This window comes from Uloborus diversus, chromosome 1 (assembly GCF_026930045.1).
Source record: "Uloborus diversus isolate 005 chromosome 1, Udiv.v.3.1, whole genome shotgun sequence".
NCBI lineage: Eukaryota > Metazoa > Arthropoda > Arachnida > Araneae > Uloboridae > Uloborus > Uloborus diversus.
The window spans coordinates 227,074,159-227,094,291 of NC_072731.1; the positions used below are offsets into that span (position 1 = coordinate 227,074,159).

Here is a 20,133-nt window from a genome sequence, read left to right on the forward strand (position 1 = left end):
ATTGTTCCAGACTATCAGTTTCATGATCCCCCCCCCTCAAAGCAGGACATCATTTGTGGACAGCCCTACAATTTGTATAATACATCAAATGAAATTTTACATGGCTCAAAAAAAATATAGAAAATTAATAAAATGCTTTTAAAATCTGAGGTATCCCAAGTCCACTAATATTTTTTTCGGTATCATTTGACAATGCAGCTGTTAGAGCAGATGTGAATTTGGAGCCATTTCCTATGCCCAACTGTAATTGCTATTAGGGAAAGCTCAGGGGCGCAAATAGGGGGGTCAAGAGGGGGCGGTCGCACCCCCAAATATTTTGAGCAAAATGACAGAAAATGGGTGTATTCAATTTATGTAAGTCGGAAATCAATGTTCATTAAAAAAATCTCGCTGGTTCTCAGTAACTATTTGATGAAACTCCCAGACAAAAAAAGTGTTTTTCGTTATTTGGATGATGACTTAGAAATTCACGAAGTATTTTTCGCCCTTTTCACGACTAAATATTTCATACTTGTGTACCCAGTGTAACGATGGTATGTCCAATATGAGAGGCTCGTGCAAAGTGGTGTGGCTGCATGGTTTTCTCAAGAAAATTCCTTGATATTTTACATTCACTTTTACGCTCATTTTTTAAATGTATATTTATTTAATGAGAGTTCGTCGCTTTCTTTTGCTAGAAACACATTTCAGCTGCTCAATGTATTACCTGCTTTCATAGAAACTTCTTAAAAATGCATGTGCTTATTGAACAAAAAAAAAACATATCAACAAATACCTTTTATTGGGCTCTATAGTTATGCAATCTCGGAGTGACACAAGATGGTCTTCCAGAGTTAAAAAAATAAAAACCTTTCTCTAAAACTTATAAGCAGTGATTTGACGACTGTGAGAATTATTGCAAAACGATTCTTTCAATGTGCCCTTCAGCATGTATGACTTCGTTTGAATTTTTATTCAATTTGTTTATATTGAGGAAAGTGTTTTAAAAATGCTTTACTCTATCAAAACATCTTCAATCTGCTACCCTTAATTTTCGGACTATTCAAGCCACAGTTCAATCTTTAATTGATCTGTGCGTTCATACTACCACAGTTCAATCTGCAATTAAAATTGAAAATAGATTTTACATGGCTGTATATTTCAATCTATCGAGAAACTTTTTCAAAAAAATTTGTTGGCCTAGAGCCATTATTTTTTTTCTTGGAGAAATTCCTAAAGTTTTTAGAAGGATTAGAAAAGTTTCCAGAACTTACTTCCTTCTTTTTTCGAACTTTGAAAGTCATCCCGTTATTTTACCGGCGCTCGAATTGTTCCCCAGAGCCAACATTCCCTGCATGCGTTTGTTGACCTGCCACGATGATGTGACGTCATAGGAAAGATGTTGAGTAGATTCTTGCTGTATGCATGTGGGAAACAATTTTAAAGAATTTAGTTTTAAACTGTAAACTGTGTTGAGTTGTTTCCTCAATGTAATTTATGCATGCTTTTTGATATACGTCACGCCATCGCGTAGGGAGATAGGGAATGCTATTTAAGTGTGAACTCTCAATCAATCATTCTCTTATTGTTTCACCTCTTGTTTTACTATGTTGTGACTGCAGTCCGATGTTTTTCTGAGGTGCTGAGATTGTGCCTGGGAGCTGTGTGCTCCGGAGTTCCACGTAGTATAGTGGATTCTTTTTAAAAGATATAGGAAGTTTTGTCGTTGAGCCCAGCTAGAAATGCGGGCATGTTCCATTTGTTGCCTTGAGATGAGTTTTTATGTGGGGGATTTTCTCTCTAAAATTGAGAGTTTAAATCAAGTTGTTTTTTTTGCTGTGAAAAGGCCTAACAAACAGGACCATTGAAGGTCCACGCTCGAGAGCTGGATTGGATGTCCGTTAGATGGATGGATGGTTCCTGTTGTCCAGGAGGACAGGTTTATTTTCTGAATTCAGCATGGTGGCATGAAATGGTCACGGACAATTTTGATATGGAATCCAAATTGGTGGATCGCGCCCTCACGTGTTGTGCCAACTTTTAAGGAAGGAATAGTTTGTTTGGTATGAACTTTTTAACTCGTTCGTATGAACTATTCTGTTTATGGCATTGGACTCAAGGTTGTACTTATATTAATCTAGTCATATAAATTTTACTGGAACTTTAAACGATACTATTTTTAAGAAATGTTTCCTACTGATATTTTTGGGGGGATTTTTTTTATTCAATTGTTGGGGAATGTGAATTTTATTTACACTTGTTATTATTTCCATGTTTTGAAATATTTATTGTTTAATAAAATGTTTATTTAATTGTTAAATATGTGTCTGTATGTCCTTTCTTCCCGAGCAGATCATTCCACAAATTTTCAGTTGGGTTTGTTAGCTTAAAACCTGCTTTTAGTTCTTTGAACTTCGGGTTTTGATTGAGCTATCAGTTCGAATTGCCCAACAAAATTCTTCCTTCGAGCCAATTTTAAAAAAGGCGCTAAAAAAAAAAAAAAAAAAAAAAAATCCACATGATGATGTGAAGTCAAACACTGATTTTTTAATATTTTGTATGAAGTAATAGATTGTTTTATTGTTTTTCGAATAAAATTAACACAAGATTTGATGATAATTATTTTTCTGCATGGTTGACTCTATATTACCTGGATTGGATTTTTTGAAAACGAAAAATAAAATGTTTCAATTATGAGTAAAATTTTTAGCACTAGGCAAGAAAAATTAGAAGCAATATACCGACAGACCGGTTATCACATCCAGAGACTGCAGTTCCATCCTTGTTATGGACTCTTCAGCCTGGAATAGTGAATAACAGAGCTGGTGGCAGATGACATCTCATTGAAGCTGAGAGCGCCGACGAGACGAGATTATTCAATGATGAAAAATTAAGCCTCTCACAATTTTTGAAGTTGCCGGTGTGATTTTGAAGAGCAAGACATAAAAAGTGTTTTCTTACGTAACTTTGTTACTTCAAGTATTTTTTAACTATTCCAATCAGCTCAACTGGTAGAGAAAAATTTTGTTAGGTTAGGGAAATATTTTCGAAGCACAATGGGAAAAGGAAAAAAAAGAAAAAACCTTTTCTATTTAGCTGTACTGGCAAAACAGTACGACACTGGGCACTGATAGTAAGACGATTCCCTGCTCTTCTGAATTCCAAAAAAACATGCATTAAAACTTTTCCAAAAGGTATAAAAACTTCAGTATCGAGATGTTTTGTATGATAACTTATTAGAAAATGAATCAACATTTTAATTGCTTCTAAGCACTAATTTGTATTCATATTAAACCGATTTTATGACCACTTCCTGTTAGCTAGTGTGTGTTTGTTACCGCACTGTGGTAATACATATTTAAGAAACTCGACCCCCCAAATAAAATGCTGAAATGTCACCCCTGGGAAAGCTGCTGTACCCTCAGACGGTTGTACCTACGGACGTTGGTCGAGAAATTCTGGGTATGGTCGAGAGAGATCCTAATTGAAATTCAACATTGGTGTCACAGCTTTCTCCAGTACCTCAGGAAGTTTCAACGCCTTCAAACAAACATTTAAGATTCTATCACATTTTTTCGGTATTAATAGGATCTAAGTTAAAAAAAATATGAGAAATTTCCTTTTTTTTCGTCTGTCGTGGATTGTATTATTCATTTTTGTTGCAGGTATCATGTTTCCCGATATTTTGAAGGTTTCGTTTGATTTTTAATGTTGTGAAACTGTGGTTCTGTCGATGTGACTGGCTTGCAAAACCAAAATGGCATACCTTTGTACCCACTGAAGGCAATTTTTAGTCTCCTTAAGTCACACCAGAGTCTTCTTACAATGTGAAGTACCTCAAAATCGTGCCTAGTCATCAACATCCGAAATTTGCTCTCAACAATGATGAATTTGAAGCAGGGCTTGAAGATATAGTGTTGAAGTAACCCCCACCTCCTGTAGGATCTACCAAACCACCAATCTTACCTGTTTTCATTTGAAGTTGACTTTTCTAGTTTAATCTAAACTGAGTTTTTTTGTAATGGGTTAATTTTGTTAAAGGTTTCAATATGCATATAAATTGAAGTTATTATGTAAGTACATAAAGAGCCATGCTACCATGAATTTAGTTAATTTTTTGTTTAAAAACATTAATTATTTATAACATCATTAACTCTCAAGAGCAATATTTTTTTAAAAAGAGTTAACTGATGTTAAAAATTATGGAAAATTAAAAAAGGGAAAAACCTTTGGTTAATTTTCAAAGTTTAATTTACATTGGATATTTTGTATGTTATTTTCAATTGATGTTTGAAGTATTTAATATAAAATGGCTTATGAAAATGTATTGAATATAATTGAGTTCCTCAGACCTATTTATATATTATTTTTTTATATGTCCATGGGTACAAAGGCACCTGTCCATGGGGTGAATGACGTGTTGTACCAACGGACAAAAAAGCTGGTTTTTAAGAAATTTTGTTTGAAGTTGAAAGTTTTCAGATTTTCACCTGACAAAAATTGCCAAATTAGATAAGTTATAGATTCTGCTGGAAAATTTTACCAATCAATTATCCATTCCCAGAGACCACCAAAAATTGAAAAGTAAATTTTGTCCGTAGGTACAGCAGCATCCCATTTTCTTTTCCATCGAAACGTTACCCTTTTATAATATAAACTTATTTCGTTTTGCAAACATATACATGAGAGTACATTCAAAACAAAAAATGAATAATTTTTGAAAGAATCAAATATTATGAAACTTGAAATTTATCCCTTGAAATCTAGCGATTCTTTTTGCGGAAGTTTAGACTCCCTGAAAGCATCAAGGTTCCAAAATTGGAACATGCTGTTTTGAAAGGGCATATCTTTTGAAAATATCATTGTACATTTCTACAAGCATTTTTAAATCATACATTGAAGTATTGTTCCCAAATAAATTAAATATAATCGCATTCTCTGAAAAATGTAAATTTGTGGTAAATTTCATGAGAAGAAGATGCAGAAAACTAGAAAAACTCATTTTTAAAAAATCGCAAAAAAAAAAAATTCCTAAATGTATGTGCAAGTCTTTTACTGCACATCAATAACCAAATAGCAATTCAAAAAAGAAGACAAACATTTTTTTTTAAATGTTATTTTTAGGGAAAATTTTTAGTTAAATATCATGTTCCATTTTTGGAACATTGGCGGGTAAACAGTTAAATGCTTTTCGTTGGAAAATCCAGAATCTTTTCCCCTAGTGTCATTAAAGTGATTTGAAATTTCGTTTTTGTTCTTAAAAATTTTCTAGGGAAGAGGAGTTTCAAACCTCTTCCCTTCTTCTAACATCTTTGATTGCACATCGATAAGCCTACCATTTCAAAATTTAAAGGTGCGTCCGAATTCCCTAGTAACATCATCGAAAATTGTCCCAATTTTTGAACCTATGTCAGTCTGGCTCTGAGGTTCAGAATTTATGTTACCTACCTTCATCAACAGAAACAATTTTTTGGGATTAACAGATTACAAATCATTTCTTTTTTATCTTAATTAAATTTCTGAGAAATAGGCATCATTATTTTATCACCTTGTATTGTTCCTAATGTGGTCAAAATTCTCTTATTTCAACTTTAATTTCAGCCAGGGGGAAAGATAAGGGGATACATCACCCATGAAACTCATTTTTGACCACAGAAATAGGCTAAAAATTAACTTTTAACCCTCGAAATCTTTTTTTTGGAGAGGGTCCCCAACCTTGGTCACTAAAATTTACTCTTTGATGTGGAGAGAAATCTGAATTTTTTTGGAGGGAGAAAAAGCTGCAATAAATTTGACTAATTCGGCCTTTTGTGCAACCAGGGATCAGTTGACTCAAAATCAAAGAGTGTATAACATGAGAATTGTAACTTAGAGATGAATTTCAATTACTTTAACCTTAAAATTTTAAACTACATATTTCTTTTAACTTAAAAACAATTTGAAATAGCTTCATAATCATTATAAAATACTAACTTGATCCTAGGGCTTCTTTTTCATCAGCAGGAACTTTATATATCTTTCCTCCTTTATACACATAGCTACCTTCAACGGACTTAAATTCTAAGTATCTTGTGACTCCAGTGTGTATGAGAAGTTTAACTAGTTGTCCTAAAATATGAAGGTTTAAAGAAGTATTTATGACAATATGAATCAAAACATATACATAATGGTTAATTTGCATGAAAGCACACAGGAGCTGAGCTCTCGCATTTTTTTAGTTTAACGTAAATTAACACTTTAGATGAAATTCAACCTTTTTATTTGCAAAAAATAGATCTGAGGATGATAGGGCCCCTATATTTCTTTTGCTAATAACAAAGCCCAGCATATAGATACATATCCAAGCAAAGAAACTTAAGCCAGCAAACAAATAAAGATCTACTTAAAACCCACATGATTGTCCAGCTGAAAAACCAGGTTTTTTGGGTTTAATCTGGGTTTTTTTTAAACACTATCTTGCAAGAAGAAAAAATCAATTTTTGGAAAGTCATGAAGATTTAATGAATTGTTAATTAACATTCACATTTGTACCTAATTTCTTAATGAGTCATTAAATAACTAAGATTAAAATCTTGTAATTTCATTTCCTCATGAGAGCTTTCTACATGAGAAACATTGTTTGAAAACCTTTAACTACTAAAAAACTACTACATGAAAGTGGCCTTTGAGGTACATAAATAATCAAAGAAATAATTTACTGTAAGAGTTAAAACATGATTAATTATAAATTGCCTAGAATAAAAACTTGTAAATTAATTTCCTCAGAATTATAGCCTTCAACAATAAATAAAAGCATGGTTAAAATCATCTTATATCTTTAAACGAGCAATTCTTGTGGGTATGTATATATTTCCTATCTCGGAAACGGCTCTAACGATTTCGGTGAAATTTTGGATTTAATTGTAGTTTAGCATTATAAGTTCATTTATATCAGCGTTTTTTCTGTAAAAACGCGATTTTTTTTACAAAAAACAGCTTTTTAATATAAAGTCAAATTGAGTTAAGCCTTGAAGTAAACTCTGAGTTGACGCATCAGGCAGACGATTTGCAACCATAACAATGAAAATTTGTCTCTTCTCCCATTAAAATTTTATACTTGCTTAGGGTTGCCAGGCTTGGCTGATATTGGCCACTTTGGCTAATTTCAAACAGACTTGGCTGTAAATAAATTCAAAAGCATTATGTAAGTCGATGTAAGGCTTTTTTTCTTTTTTAAGTGAAACTATTACTTGACCATCCTATTTTATTTTATTTTCTTTTTACACTTCAAATAGTTTAACAAGTTTTTTAAATCACGCATCTAATTTTTTTTCGAAGAAGTGTATGTCTTGAGATTGTTTATGTTTTGTTAAGACAGTTGTCATCATTTGTTGGAATGGTTTGTGGATCATCAGTTTTGATGGCTATCATGCTGTATGTAGCATTTTCTGGCGTAAAAACTAAAAGTACTTATTCAAAAAGAAAATCTCGATTGGGATAAAATCGTGAAACGCATCATAGTATGAAAGGAAGGATTCGGTTAAAAACCGATTTCACCATAGCAAAACTAAGGTCAAAATATTTTAATTACTGACAAGAAAATTGTATAGTGGAAACAAACGTAACAGATAGTTTAAAGCAAAATGTTGATTTAATTACATTCAGAATCTTCTTTGTTTGGTACTTTAGTGTTATAAAAAGGTCGAGTACATAATATTTCGTTAACGTAAAGCTTTTCAAGTATATTTGGAAAAATATTGAACCTTAAAAAAACACAATTTGACAAAAAAAAAATTTAAGCCGAGCGAGGCTCGGTCGTCCAGGTACTGCATTCTTAAGCATGAAAGCAGGGTTGGTAAAAAAAAAGTTTTTTTATCCACCCTGCTCCATATTTTTAAAAGTTTTACAAATGTGTTCGGAAACACTTGCGGAATTCACTCGATTTGAGGTAAACAGCGTGCATTTGTGCACGTAAGCCTATAGGCAGCATTTCTGACCAATCTGAGTTCAGATCTTTCACATCTAAAGACTCCGTAGCCTACTGCTCTCTTCTTTGTAAACTATATTCAAGTGCTCTCAAAGCCCAGTGGCTCTGGTAGAACAACGCGCTCAAACGCTGCAGTTCAATCTCCGGGTCGGGCATTTTCGACACGGCTGTTCATCCCTTCAGTGGGTTGATAAAATGAGTACAAAGAGTGCTTGGAAACTAAACCTTGGGGGTTCCGCATTAGGATGAATTCTTAATCGGAACATCTGCCTAGCACCCCAGAGCCTTTGGTCAGGAAAAAGAGAGATGGGTACAGTAGGCCTTGGCCCCCATGAGCTCGCATGCCACTGGGTTTGGTTTTTTGACTCTTAAAACAGACATTCTAACATTTTTTACTGAATCACTGCTTTCAGAGTATGTCAGAAGTTGTTTGCTCCTTGCAACTGCTAGACATTTTAAAACATATATGGGTAGTTCTCAAAAGGTGGGAACAAAAAGTTAACTTTGAGCAATTTCAAAAATTTTCAAATTTGACATCAATTTTCCTTTTATTCTATAGTATGCATACCTAGAACACAATATATGAACATGAAAAGACAGCAGGTATTTGTAAAAATTGTTAATTCGCAAATTAAGTCAGCAGTCTGTAGGTAACAGATTTTGGACATTGTTGTCCTGTAGGTAACGGATTTTGGACATCATCATAATGTAAGTTTCACTATTTTTGACAATTGTTAATCTGATTTTTAACTTTTTCAATAAAAATTTTATTTACTACTTTTTGAATTTTGCAATTTAATGATAAAGAGGATATTGATGAAGTACCTGAATGGCTATACATACTGCTCTTTACATATAATAAAGTTTTGGAATGATTTTGAAGAAGTTGATGAAAGGTAAATAAAAGCTTCATGGAAATAACTATACAAACTCATAGTTTGATTTATTGGGACAAATAAGGAATAAAAATGGAGACAAATAAATACAACATATACATTTTTAAAGGAAAAATAAACAAAATATGCTTTAAGAAATTATGTAAAAAGTGACATCAGTTTTAATAATGAATATTTTTTTAAATGTCATAAGAATTAAAACAATGCCTGAAAAAATTATTGAAAAAAGAAATTTGTGTTTCTATTTGGAGATTGCTTGGGAATTTTAGCGCAAAATGGCTTTCTTTACGATCATAACCAGCCATGTTTCTAGTGTAATTTATGTATTGTTCAATGTGTAACGTATTAATTATGCAAAATACCAATGGATTAAAGAAAAGAACATTATAATAACCTTTTTTATTGAGGTTAGAAGACAGTGGATCATCAAAAATTATGAATAAACAAACAGAATTATCGGCGCCAAGATCGTAACGGCATTTGGACATCTCTCATGTATGTTTAAGAAAAATTTTTTTTCTTCTAAGATACTGCATAAAAGCTTATGAAAACACTTTTAAACTTACTTTTTTATAAAATTGTTTACAAAGTAAATAATCTATCTACTTTTGTTATTTATGTAAAATATTAACAAAAAATTATTCAGTGTAAAATTCATACCTTTACTTTCTTTTTTTTTTAAACGTACGGAAATAATAAAAAAAAAATTTTTTTTAATGGTATATTTGCTCAGTTAATATTTTGGTATGTCCAAAATCTTGCCTTTTAGCAAAGAAAATATTTTTTAAGGGGCTTTGAAGAACATTTTTTCCATAATTTATGTCAATTCTTGTCTCAAAACAGTATTATAATTTTACTCAAAAAATTTTGAGTCGATTAAAATGAAATTATTTGGTGTTGAAGCTTCAAAGTTGAGATCTGTGTTTGCTCCCACCTTTTTAGAACTGCCCATACAAAAATATTTTGACACTGAACATAGTATAATTAATGACCATGAAATGTTTTTAAGCTGCTTAGTCCTTACAGTGTATAAACATTGTAGGATTTTTTTCACTGCAATCTCTTTTGCATTCAGTAAATATAGGAAATAAAAATTATATCATGTTTGTAATTTCAGAATAAAAATGCTCCCTTACATTCTTCTCTCAAAAGATGATAGAATTGCAAACTTATGCTTTACACTTTTTTTAATAGAAATAAAGCTATACTAATATGTTGGTGTCCAATGAGCAAGCGCAGCAAGCTTGGATTGCGAAGCAATTGGAAGGAACTGTGTAAGCAGTTCCGGGGGTTGGCGAGCGTAAGCGAGCAGGGGACGATAGCCCCCTAGTAGACTATAAACTACTTGGATTTTATCTACATGTGAATTTAAAAAAAAACTTAATTGGTCTGCCTTAGATATTAATGTACCTAATAGGAAAGGTTGCAATGATCAGAAACGTTTCGTTGATTTAAAAAAAAAAGAAAGAAAGAGGGGGGGGGGGAAGAAATTATTTTGCAAAATGAATTACATTAAAAAAAAAGTTGCAGATTTATTGGTAACTTAGTGACTTATCTCTAAAGCTTTGTTGGTTAATTTGCATTTTAGTTGAATTTTACATTTTCCTATAATATTTAAAATTTATGAAAACAATTGCTGGGGAAATTTAATTTTCCAAGGGGAAAAAAAAACATTTTCAAAAAAACCACATGGTTCTTGTTCTTTTTTTTTTAAACCACTTGGTTCAAACCGTGGTTTAAACCAAACAACCCTGCAAAGAGGTGAATTTGAATTGATGAATGAAAATATTAATGAAACAAAAATATATCTGCGTTTTCCTTGTTAGAAAAACTCTTGTTTTAATGAAATAAGAGTCAAAAAGTATAACCATAAAAAAACCTACAAATGCACAGAAAAAAATAATGTTGCTTTTTCTTAGAGAGTAAGAAAACAAGTGCTAACTAAGACATTTTTTTTCCTGTCATGTTTTTAGAACTACAATTTGCTCAAAGATTAAACTCAATGCAGAAATTTGGTTCAAATGAAAACCTCTGGTATTTGACTTAATTGGTTGGCATGATTTAAATAATTTTTAATGACTTAACTTTTAGTGCGCTTACATAGCTGCCAACCTCAAGATAAAAAAAATAGGAGCACTTAAGGGAAAAAATAGGAGCAATGAGGGTTAAAATAGGAGCACCAAATCGTGGCCTGTGCTAAACCTTCCTTCAGTACAATAAGCTTCTATAAGTTCTAAGCACCATTACAATGCGTTTTTGAATTTTCACGTTAGATTTTCAACAAAACTACAACCAAGTATAAGATAAAAATATTTTACATTAAAGAAGCATCATTACGTAGGTACATATTGGAAATTAAAAAAAAAAAAACATGATTACTGTTTGATTCAATAAAACTGCAACCCTTTTTAAAAATATTCCTTTATACATATCCTACATGTATTGAAAATGCATTGCATAAGAACATATTGAAGATTAAAAAAAAAAAAAAAAAAAAAAAAAAAAAAAAAAAAAACACGATTACTTCTTATACTTGGAAGTAAAGCAACTCATAGTAAAGGTCAAGACTTGGAAATCTTCTAAGTGGCCAGTGGCCACTAGACTCCAAAAACTTAATGGCCACCACTGTCACCAAGTTTTGAAACACAAACTGGAGGGGAGATAGGGCAGTTTTTACAACTTTCATGAAAAAAATAGATGAATAGGACTTCACACATTTTAAAATAGAGTCATTCAATACTTTTTTTGTACATGGAAAATTCAAGTTAAAATGATTTGATTCATTAAAAAAAAATAAATAAATAAATGAGAAGTCAGCAGGAACCTTCATTTTAGATGAAATGGTTTCAGCTTATAACAGAGCCTCCGAGGCAATAAGGATCAAATACAGATAAAACTTTTCTTTCAAAAAAATAATTTAAAAAAAAAAACCATAACTTTTTGCCTTTTGTTATTTTTAATAGTTTGCATTGAGACAAACAACCAATTCTGTTTTCGGAAACTTAGGCTATTAATAGTCTTGTCTACTTCCATGTTGCAAATGACCAAACATGGCAACAATGCAAAAAATTTATGATGATAGATTTTTGAATTTGTTGTATTAAAAGTAATTATAAATAATTAATAATCCTTAAAAAAAACTAAAATTTAGATGAAATAGACAGTTTTTAGCACATTAGCATCCAAACCAATCAGGATAACATAATATTCTGAAGAATTTTTTTTTTCATTTTTCAAGAAAAAAATTAAGAATTTTCCGGAAAAAAAAAAGAAGGAGCCCATTTCGCATTATTTTCAATAGTTTGAATTGCAATAAACATCTAATTCCGTTTTTAAAACTCGGCCACTTTAAGAGTTTTGTCTACTTAAATCTCGCATATGACCAAATATGGCGACTAAGTCAAAAATTCAGAAATAAAATTTTGAATTTGTTGCATGAAAATAATTTGAAAATAACAAATCCCCATGAAACTACAATTTAATTGAGAATCTTTAGCACATTCGTGTCCAAAGCAATAGGGATAAGATGAAATTTTAAATAGTATACTTGTTTTCATTTCTCAATAAAATTATTTAAAATTACCAAAAAAAAAAAAAAAACATTTTGCAGCCCATTTTGCTGATTTTCATTAGTTTGCAATTAAAAGAAACCCCCAATTCTGCTTTGTCTTTGAAAACGAAAGCACTTAAGCATCGTCTACTTCCATCTTCTGAATGACCAAACATGGCGGCTACGTTTTGCACGTAGCTGAAATGCTCAATGAAAAAACGATGCTCTCCGATCGATTAGCGCTCCCACTCCGTGTTTATCTTAACACTAATGCTTCCAGGGCATAAAATTGCCTCCTCTTTTGTTGAGTTTGAGCACAATTCCTACCTTCCAGGATAGGGAAATTTCTTCTTTTTCCTCAGAAATCGAAAAGTGTACAAGCAAAGTCAAAAAACGGAGTTTTTTGGAATAAATCGGATTTTCGGAGTACGCAATAAAAATCGGAGAAACTCCGGGAAAAACGGAGCACTTGGCAGCTATGCGCTTAATAGTCAATTATGTTTAGTAGTTCATGATACATCAGTAGTTTATAAAAAGAACGAAACATTTCAAAACTCGTCTCTCTACGCTTCGGTACTAAGGTCAATGCTTTAACTGATTTTTTTTTTTTTTTGTTTTTAACAACTGTCATTACTTAAAAATTTTGATGAAAATATCCCAGTTTGTATATTTCCAATACCAAACGCTATACTTTTGGCATCTAGGCTCCTGTCAACTGCCTGGAACCAGTTACAAAAACGGCTTTATTCAACGGCAACATTAACACAGAGGCGCATCAAGAGTATATCTAATTTGCTAAAACTAACTGATCAAATGAATGATTCTTAAAAGCTAAAGCACACATGAAAAGATCATAGCTAAGTCACTTGAAAATTAAGTTAATGATTGCTCAAAAGGGAAGTGAGCGAAAAAATAAAAATGAACGTTTTTAAGCTGGAATGAAAGCATAAGATTTGTCTTGCTTTCTACAAGACATAATATGGTATCTGAGTATTCAAAAAGTTTTGAAATGTTGAATAAATCAAACTGAAATTACCATTTGCCATTAAAAACTTTGGAATAAGATCAACATTCCAATCTCTAGATCTTCCATATTCTTCTAATTGTGTCGCAGGCATATTGAATTTTGAGAAGAGTTCTTCGAGGGGAGTAATAGATGCACTTTCTCCTCCATAGTACTTATTTCGATCCATATGCAGGACTTTCCGACCACTTACAGATAACATCCCACTCAAGATACATTCCTATATAAAGAAAAATATAAATTTTAATGTTTAACAAAATAGTTTCACTTGAATATACATAGTTGGGCAAAGGTACAATATAACATTTTGAGCATGAGAGCATTAGGGTGGAGCAAAAAAGGCCCTTTAAAAAAATTCTGATTTTATCTGGTCTTACCCTCCTATTTGGTTCTAGTTATGTAAAAATAATTATTGTGAAGTTAGAGCTCATAATTATAACTTTTAGAGGTAGCTTAACATCCTCAAAGCTCAGTAATATTTGATTTTTAGGCAGAGTACAACTTGATTTCATTTAAATCTTCAGCATTTAGTATTTTGAAATTTTTCAATTTTCATCCGCAATTTTTATCACATAAAAGGTATACTCCAGCTGTTATTTTCCAATAAAAATTAAATCTACTATTCAGTTAGGGGACCAGCAACAAATTAAAGAAACTAAAAAATGTTTGACCATTTTTCATTGCAAAACTACGGTGTTAAACCGCATTATCCGGCATGCCACAAAATTTGGGGGTCACCAGATTTTCAATAACACTTGCCTGGTCCTTTCCGGTATGCCAGAAAAATAGAGGTTAGGAAAAAAAATTATTAATACTATAAGAATATATGTTCAGCTTAAAAATGAATATAAGTTCTATACATATCTTATTAGTATTAATAAACAGTTTAAATTTTGTAAATTTACTAACAATGTAGTTTGTTATTTTAACAAGAAAAATATTGTTTAATAACTAATAATTTTGTAAAAATTAAATCAAAACTAAATAAGCAAACATTTAAGCAGTAAGTTACTGTCCCTAAACAAATGCTAAAGAATTTACCATTACTATTCTAACAAATAAAAATTAAACTTACCTCTCTAAATGGAACCAAAAATAATTTATTTAAAAAAATTATTAACTAATCGCAGTAACAATGATTACTTCTGAATTGATGACTTTATCGACATATAATTTAATACATTAATCATGACCTACCATAAATAAAAAGCACATATTATATGCAATACACATTTTTTTTTTTTTTTGAAAGAAGGTACTTTCAGGGTTTATTTTTTCCTCACAGTGGTTTGTTTTCTGATTAGAACTGAATGGGGAAATTTACTTTTGTTTTGTTGCAAAATAAACCTCAAATTATACGGCATGCCCGAAAATTCAAATTTCCCGGGTATGCTGGATAATATGGGATAATACGGTAGGAATAAGCTATAAATTTCAGAAATAAGTTTAAAACAATCAAGAATTTATTTTTATATTTTTTTGAAAGTATCGCTTATATTCATGGAGATATACTTTTTTTTAAAGGTTTTCGGCTCATATCACACAGAGTTTTCCCTTAAACGTGTCTATAAGACGGGAATCCAATTCTGGGAAAGCTCGAATTAGTCAAGTTGGGCAATTGGTTAATGGGCATGGAAATTTAACTAAAAACGATAGGGTTTATGCAAATGTTCTTAACTTTTTTCCAGTGTGTTTCACGATAACTGTATCTCAGCAGTTGACACTAGCAAGACATAAGCTATTACACAGCTTGAGGGGGGGAGGGGGGATTTTGCATTTTCCACGAAGGAAGTTTTATTTCATCAGCAAAAAATTAAAGCAGTTAAAGCTCCGGGACCAGATAATATTTATCCAAAAAATTTTAGTTGAATGTATAGAAGAATTAATGGATGTTATTTTAAATATTTTCAATGCTTCTTAAAATTCAGGGACAGTGCCAGAGGACTGGAAGCTGGGTAACATAATGCCATTTCTCAAGAAAGGGTATAAAGGTAGTGCAGAGCATTATAGATCTGTAAGTCTAGCTTCAAAGGTCTGCCCCAAAGCAGAATATTGCTAAATTTGCGACGTACATCGCAGATTTTCTACATATATCTCCATCTCAACATAGAATTTTGCCAAAATTCTGCTGATTTCTTTAAATTAGAAGAAAATAAAATTCTCGCAAATTACGATAATTCAGTCAAAAGCCAAGTCATTTGCAAGAACTGAAGATTTACTTTGAACATAAAGAAATCTGTAGAATTTGTGCAAAATTCTCGCAACAGTTGGAAGATGTTAGTAGAAAATCTGCAGTTTCAGCAGATATTTCATATTCTAAACCTGAAACAGTTCCAATTTCAACCGTTTTTGGTTCCTCTTTCCCCCCCCCCCCCCCCAATCGATCTTGATCCACTGTAATTTCGTCCATAAACGTATGTTTTAGAAACACGTTAACATAGAAACCCTCCATCGCCGAAAATTGCACGTCTTGATTGGGATTTCAATCTTTTTGTATCCTAAAAATATTAAGTTTTGAAGTGTTTTATTATTTGCTACCAGACTCATTCTATTTATTACTTTAGTAATTTATTTATTAACATCACTTTAATTGCTCCTTCATCCCATGTAAAATTAACTAAAAAAAAACATGGTTTGATACCTAAGTTCAGATTTTTATAAAGTTTTGTATCTTTGCTCTTTCTATGCATTTTAGAAAACATATAAAATATTTTTGGAGAATCTTAATTGGTTTAGATTGTACAGAAATGAATATGTAGCAACAATAAAGTTTTAAAAACTTAAAAAAAAAAAAAAAAAAAAAAAAAAAAAAAAGCTCCCCTTCCTGTGTTAAACGATTTTGATTCAGGGCTCCTGATTTGTGGAAAAGGTTACGTTGGTTGCTTGTGTTTATACAATGCTTGAAGTACTTGCAGAACACTTTTGGTCAGATGATTTTAAGTTGCAGAACATTGTCGAGTATTCTGCTTTAGGGGATGGTTTGTAAGATTTTTGAAACTTAGATAAAAATCAAGACTATGAATTTGTTAGAGTTGACTAGTTTACAACATAGTTTTAGGAAAAATAAATCCAGTGCTACTAATTTACTGTATTTCTATGACAAGGCTACCTTGGCTTTAGATAACAAAAAGAAAATGTTATTGATTTGGGTGTCTTAAGACTGTCCCATTTTATGAAAAAAACTTCCTTTACCCAATAGATGGCGCAAAATGTTGCACCCTGGTTGTGACGAAAGCATCATGCTCGTTGTACGTTTTAGCCGCAAACTAGTTTTACAACTGACAGGATTTACGCGACATCCAGAAAAGGGGACAAACCGGAATTTGTGTGGAGGAGATATTGTTCTTCAGAGGAGTCAGTGAGGAATGTCTTTCATTGTTCGAAACACACCCCTCAAGTGCCTTCAGGCATTGACAGCGCGAAGGAATCGGAAAAGCAAACAAAACCGCTGCAGAGAAATGAGATGAGAGCATTTTTGCTTCGATTTGAAGTTTAGATCAGAAATGATTTCGTTATACTAAGGGTTCATCTTTTTAACCGCGGAAACTTCGGTAAATTTATCGCAACATATTTTAGAAATGTCTTCTTTTTGGCTATTAAATCTACTAATAAAAGTTGTCAATCTAATGTAGTTTTTTTTTTTTTAAATATTAATCTTTAGAAGCTTTGTTTCCTTCATGCTGCATTTATAGAAATTGCTAAATAGTAATAGAAAAGACTGGAAAGTTTGTTAAATCAGACTTGGACAGTTTAAAAGAAAATTGTGCTTGAAAGGTCACATTTTTTTAATCTTTACGAGGAATTTTACCTTTTGTTCATGACAAAGGTCCACAAAAATTACCATGGAATTACAGAGAAAACTTGGTGGTACGAATCTTTTAAAATTTTGAAGAAGAAAACATAGTTTTTTACGGCATTTAACAGGGCCCAGTCGTGCAAAGAGGGGGAGGAACAGCCCCGCCCCCCCGAGATCGATCTTAGTTTTCGCCTAACTTGGAAATAGTCGGGGGGCTACGGAGGAAGAAACTGCAAATTGTGATAAAATTATGAAACTCGACATGCTTGTAGACATTGTATAAACAAAAATTTTACAAAGGGGAGGCATTCCAAAATCCCCCCCCCCCTGGCTGCCATTTTTGGTCCAGAACCAAAAACGGCGATTCTTTTTAAATTTTCGTTATTATAATTTTTTTAATCATTGGTTGTGTCATTTCATGGATGTTTATTACATTTTTTATTATTTAAAACTCCAAAAAAATCTAATTTCAGAAATAACTTCACAAAAAATGGTTTTTTAAAAATAAAATCAACATTTTTAAATTATGAGTTCTCTGAAGTGAATTTTTCCCCCATAACAGAATTACAGGTTTCTGAGTTTGAAGATACATTACATTTGTGTTATATCAAAGTAGGATTCCAGTTATCCAAACTCTAATTGCCCGAACTGTCCAATTATCCGGTCATGATGCCCCTCGTTTTAAATGACTGAGCACGCATAATTGAAATTATTTGAGAAGGGTATAATAGAATAAGGACTTGAAGAAAAAAGAGAGAAAAAAATTAATTTTCAGACAACATAATTCTAATAGAAAGAAATTTAAAGTTAATTTTAAATTTCTGTTCATTATTATTATCACTATTGTTGCTGTTTTTAATTCTCCGTCACCCAATTGATCATCAGTAAGTTTTTCTCATTTTATAATTAAAAAAAAACAAAAACATATATATATATATATATATAAACAAATTCAAGTTTTGGAGCACCGTATCAAAGCTGGTGCTTTTAAAATTAAAGTTTATTAGATCATAGATTTCAACTAACTTTAGTATCGTTACTGAAACTTTGAAGGAGTTGATTTTGTGTGTGTGTTATATACAAATATACGTGTACAATATACGAATTTTGTATTAACTTATCCAATTATTTAAGACATTTTTAAACACCCTTTTAACTGTTCCAGACCATTTCTTAACAATATATTACCGTTTCTTGCATAAACAGCTGAATTTTTACCGTATTTTAAAAAAAAACAGCAGTATTCAAACGATGCACAATATCAATTATCAATGGGAGAGAGAGACATGAAAAAAAAAAAAAAACAGTACGGTACATATACAGTATGCAGTAATAATAAAGCACTACACTGTAATAGTACTATACAGTATTGCTGTGCTATCTTCGATCAGTGGCGGATTTACATTCTTTTCAAGGGGGTGGCGGTTGAAAAACGTGGAAGCCATATTTCTCCCCTCAACCCACTATGTAGGGGGAGAGGGAATCAATTGCCCCCTTTTAGCCTGTATTTTAAATTTTAATCACCCCCTATCGCCCCTCACAAACTTATCGCTCCCCTCAAGAGTTAAATCTCCCTTTTGGTGGCTATCACCCCCAGGTTTAGAAACCACTGTTCTAAATCATAGCAAAATGTATCATCATACCAGTATAGTGTAGTCCATGGAAGAAAAAGGTTGGAAGATACATATAGAAATATAAAAATTATTAATGTTCAAAAAAGAGGGGAGGGGCGAGCTTCGGTTTCAAATTAAAAAGTGGGTAATGCTGTCCATCTTCGACTACACTGTCTCAACTTAATTTAAAGCAAATTTGTGGAATGTACTTGATTGAAATTAATAGCGAAAGCTAGTAATTCCTTTAATTCTATATTATTTGTTTTCGAAGATGACAGTTACGGAGGGGGCGGTCGTCTCCACCACCCCCCTGGTAAATCCGCCACTGCCTTCGAACCATTTTTTAGAGTTTCAAGCGTTCAAGAATTCCTTATCTTGTCACAAATTTTCACTTTTTCTTTCTATCTTCACAAACATAGCATGAAACAGCGTGCTTTGGTGCAGAATATTTCATCACCTTTCATATTTAGAATTTAAAATATTAAAAGAAAATTGTGGAGTTGTTATTTATACACACTAACAAAGCGATGTTTTGACTAGCGCTGGGTGGGAACTAGAGCAGTTAGTGATGCTAAAAGGATGAAAGTATATTCACGAAACTAATATTTAGTAGTAAATAGCGAAGCCGTCATTTTGCGCCACGATTCCTTTCCAAAAGTTTTCGTGTTGTGGGTGAGAAATTTGCGTTAGCTCTAACATTCGTTACTCGAGAAAAACTCGCGTTATAGGCATTTGGCGTAAGTTGAATCGCTTTGGAGCGGTAGCCGGCTGTATATGAGAGATATAAATGTTCAATTTTGATTGGGGAAAATGTAAATTTATCATACATTTCACGACAGTATATTTTTGAGTATTATAGTTTAAAGTTGGTTGTATTCAAAACGTTGATCAGAATAAAACATGCGTCTTGTTTTGCCACAATGACTTGAGCAGAAAACGGACAACCAAGTTAGAAAAGTTATTTATTGGATTTAGTTCAAGCACTTCTCTGCTTCCCAAACGTGATGAAATTTTAACTAAATACTGATTTTTTTTCCTTTTGTTTTAGCAAGATTAGTGAACTCCCCCCCCCCCTTCGATGATGAGTAGTCATTTGATTGTCATCATTTTTATTTGGAGGAGAATGGAATATATACTATGACTACGAGCATTCTTCGGAAGGGCTAGAGAGGTGAAAACCAGGAAAATATGTAACAAAAAGAGAGATCCAATGGGGTATTCCCCCAAAAATATTTTAAAAATCAATAAAACGATCCATCCTTCCTGGATTTCGTTTCAAAGTTTATTTCAGGTCCGTCATTTGGGAAAT

The 20,133-nt window shown here is 32.1% G+C and overlaps 1 protein-coding gene across 1 annotated transcript in view; it reads right to left on the reverse strand.

The window, feature by feature from the left end:
- The window catches only part of LOC129225494 (rab GDP dissociation inhibitor beta-like), a 37,171-nt gene that overhangs the window by 12,293 nt on the left and 4,745 nt on the right, over positions 1 to 20,133 (reverse strand). The window contains exons 2-3 of the mRNA XM_054859925.1: positions 13,428 to 13,635; positions 5,953 to 6,087 (exon numbers count right to left, since the gene is read on the reverse strand). Coding sequence (XP_054715900.1) covers positions 5,953 to 6,087; positions 13,428 to 13,635 — 343 coding nt within the window. The remainder of the gene's footprint in view (positions 1 to 5,952; positions 6,088 to 13,427; positions 13,636 to 20,133) is intronic.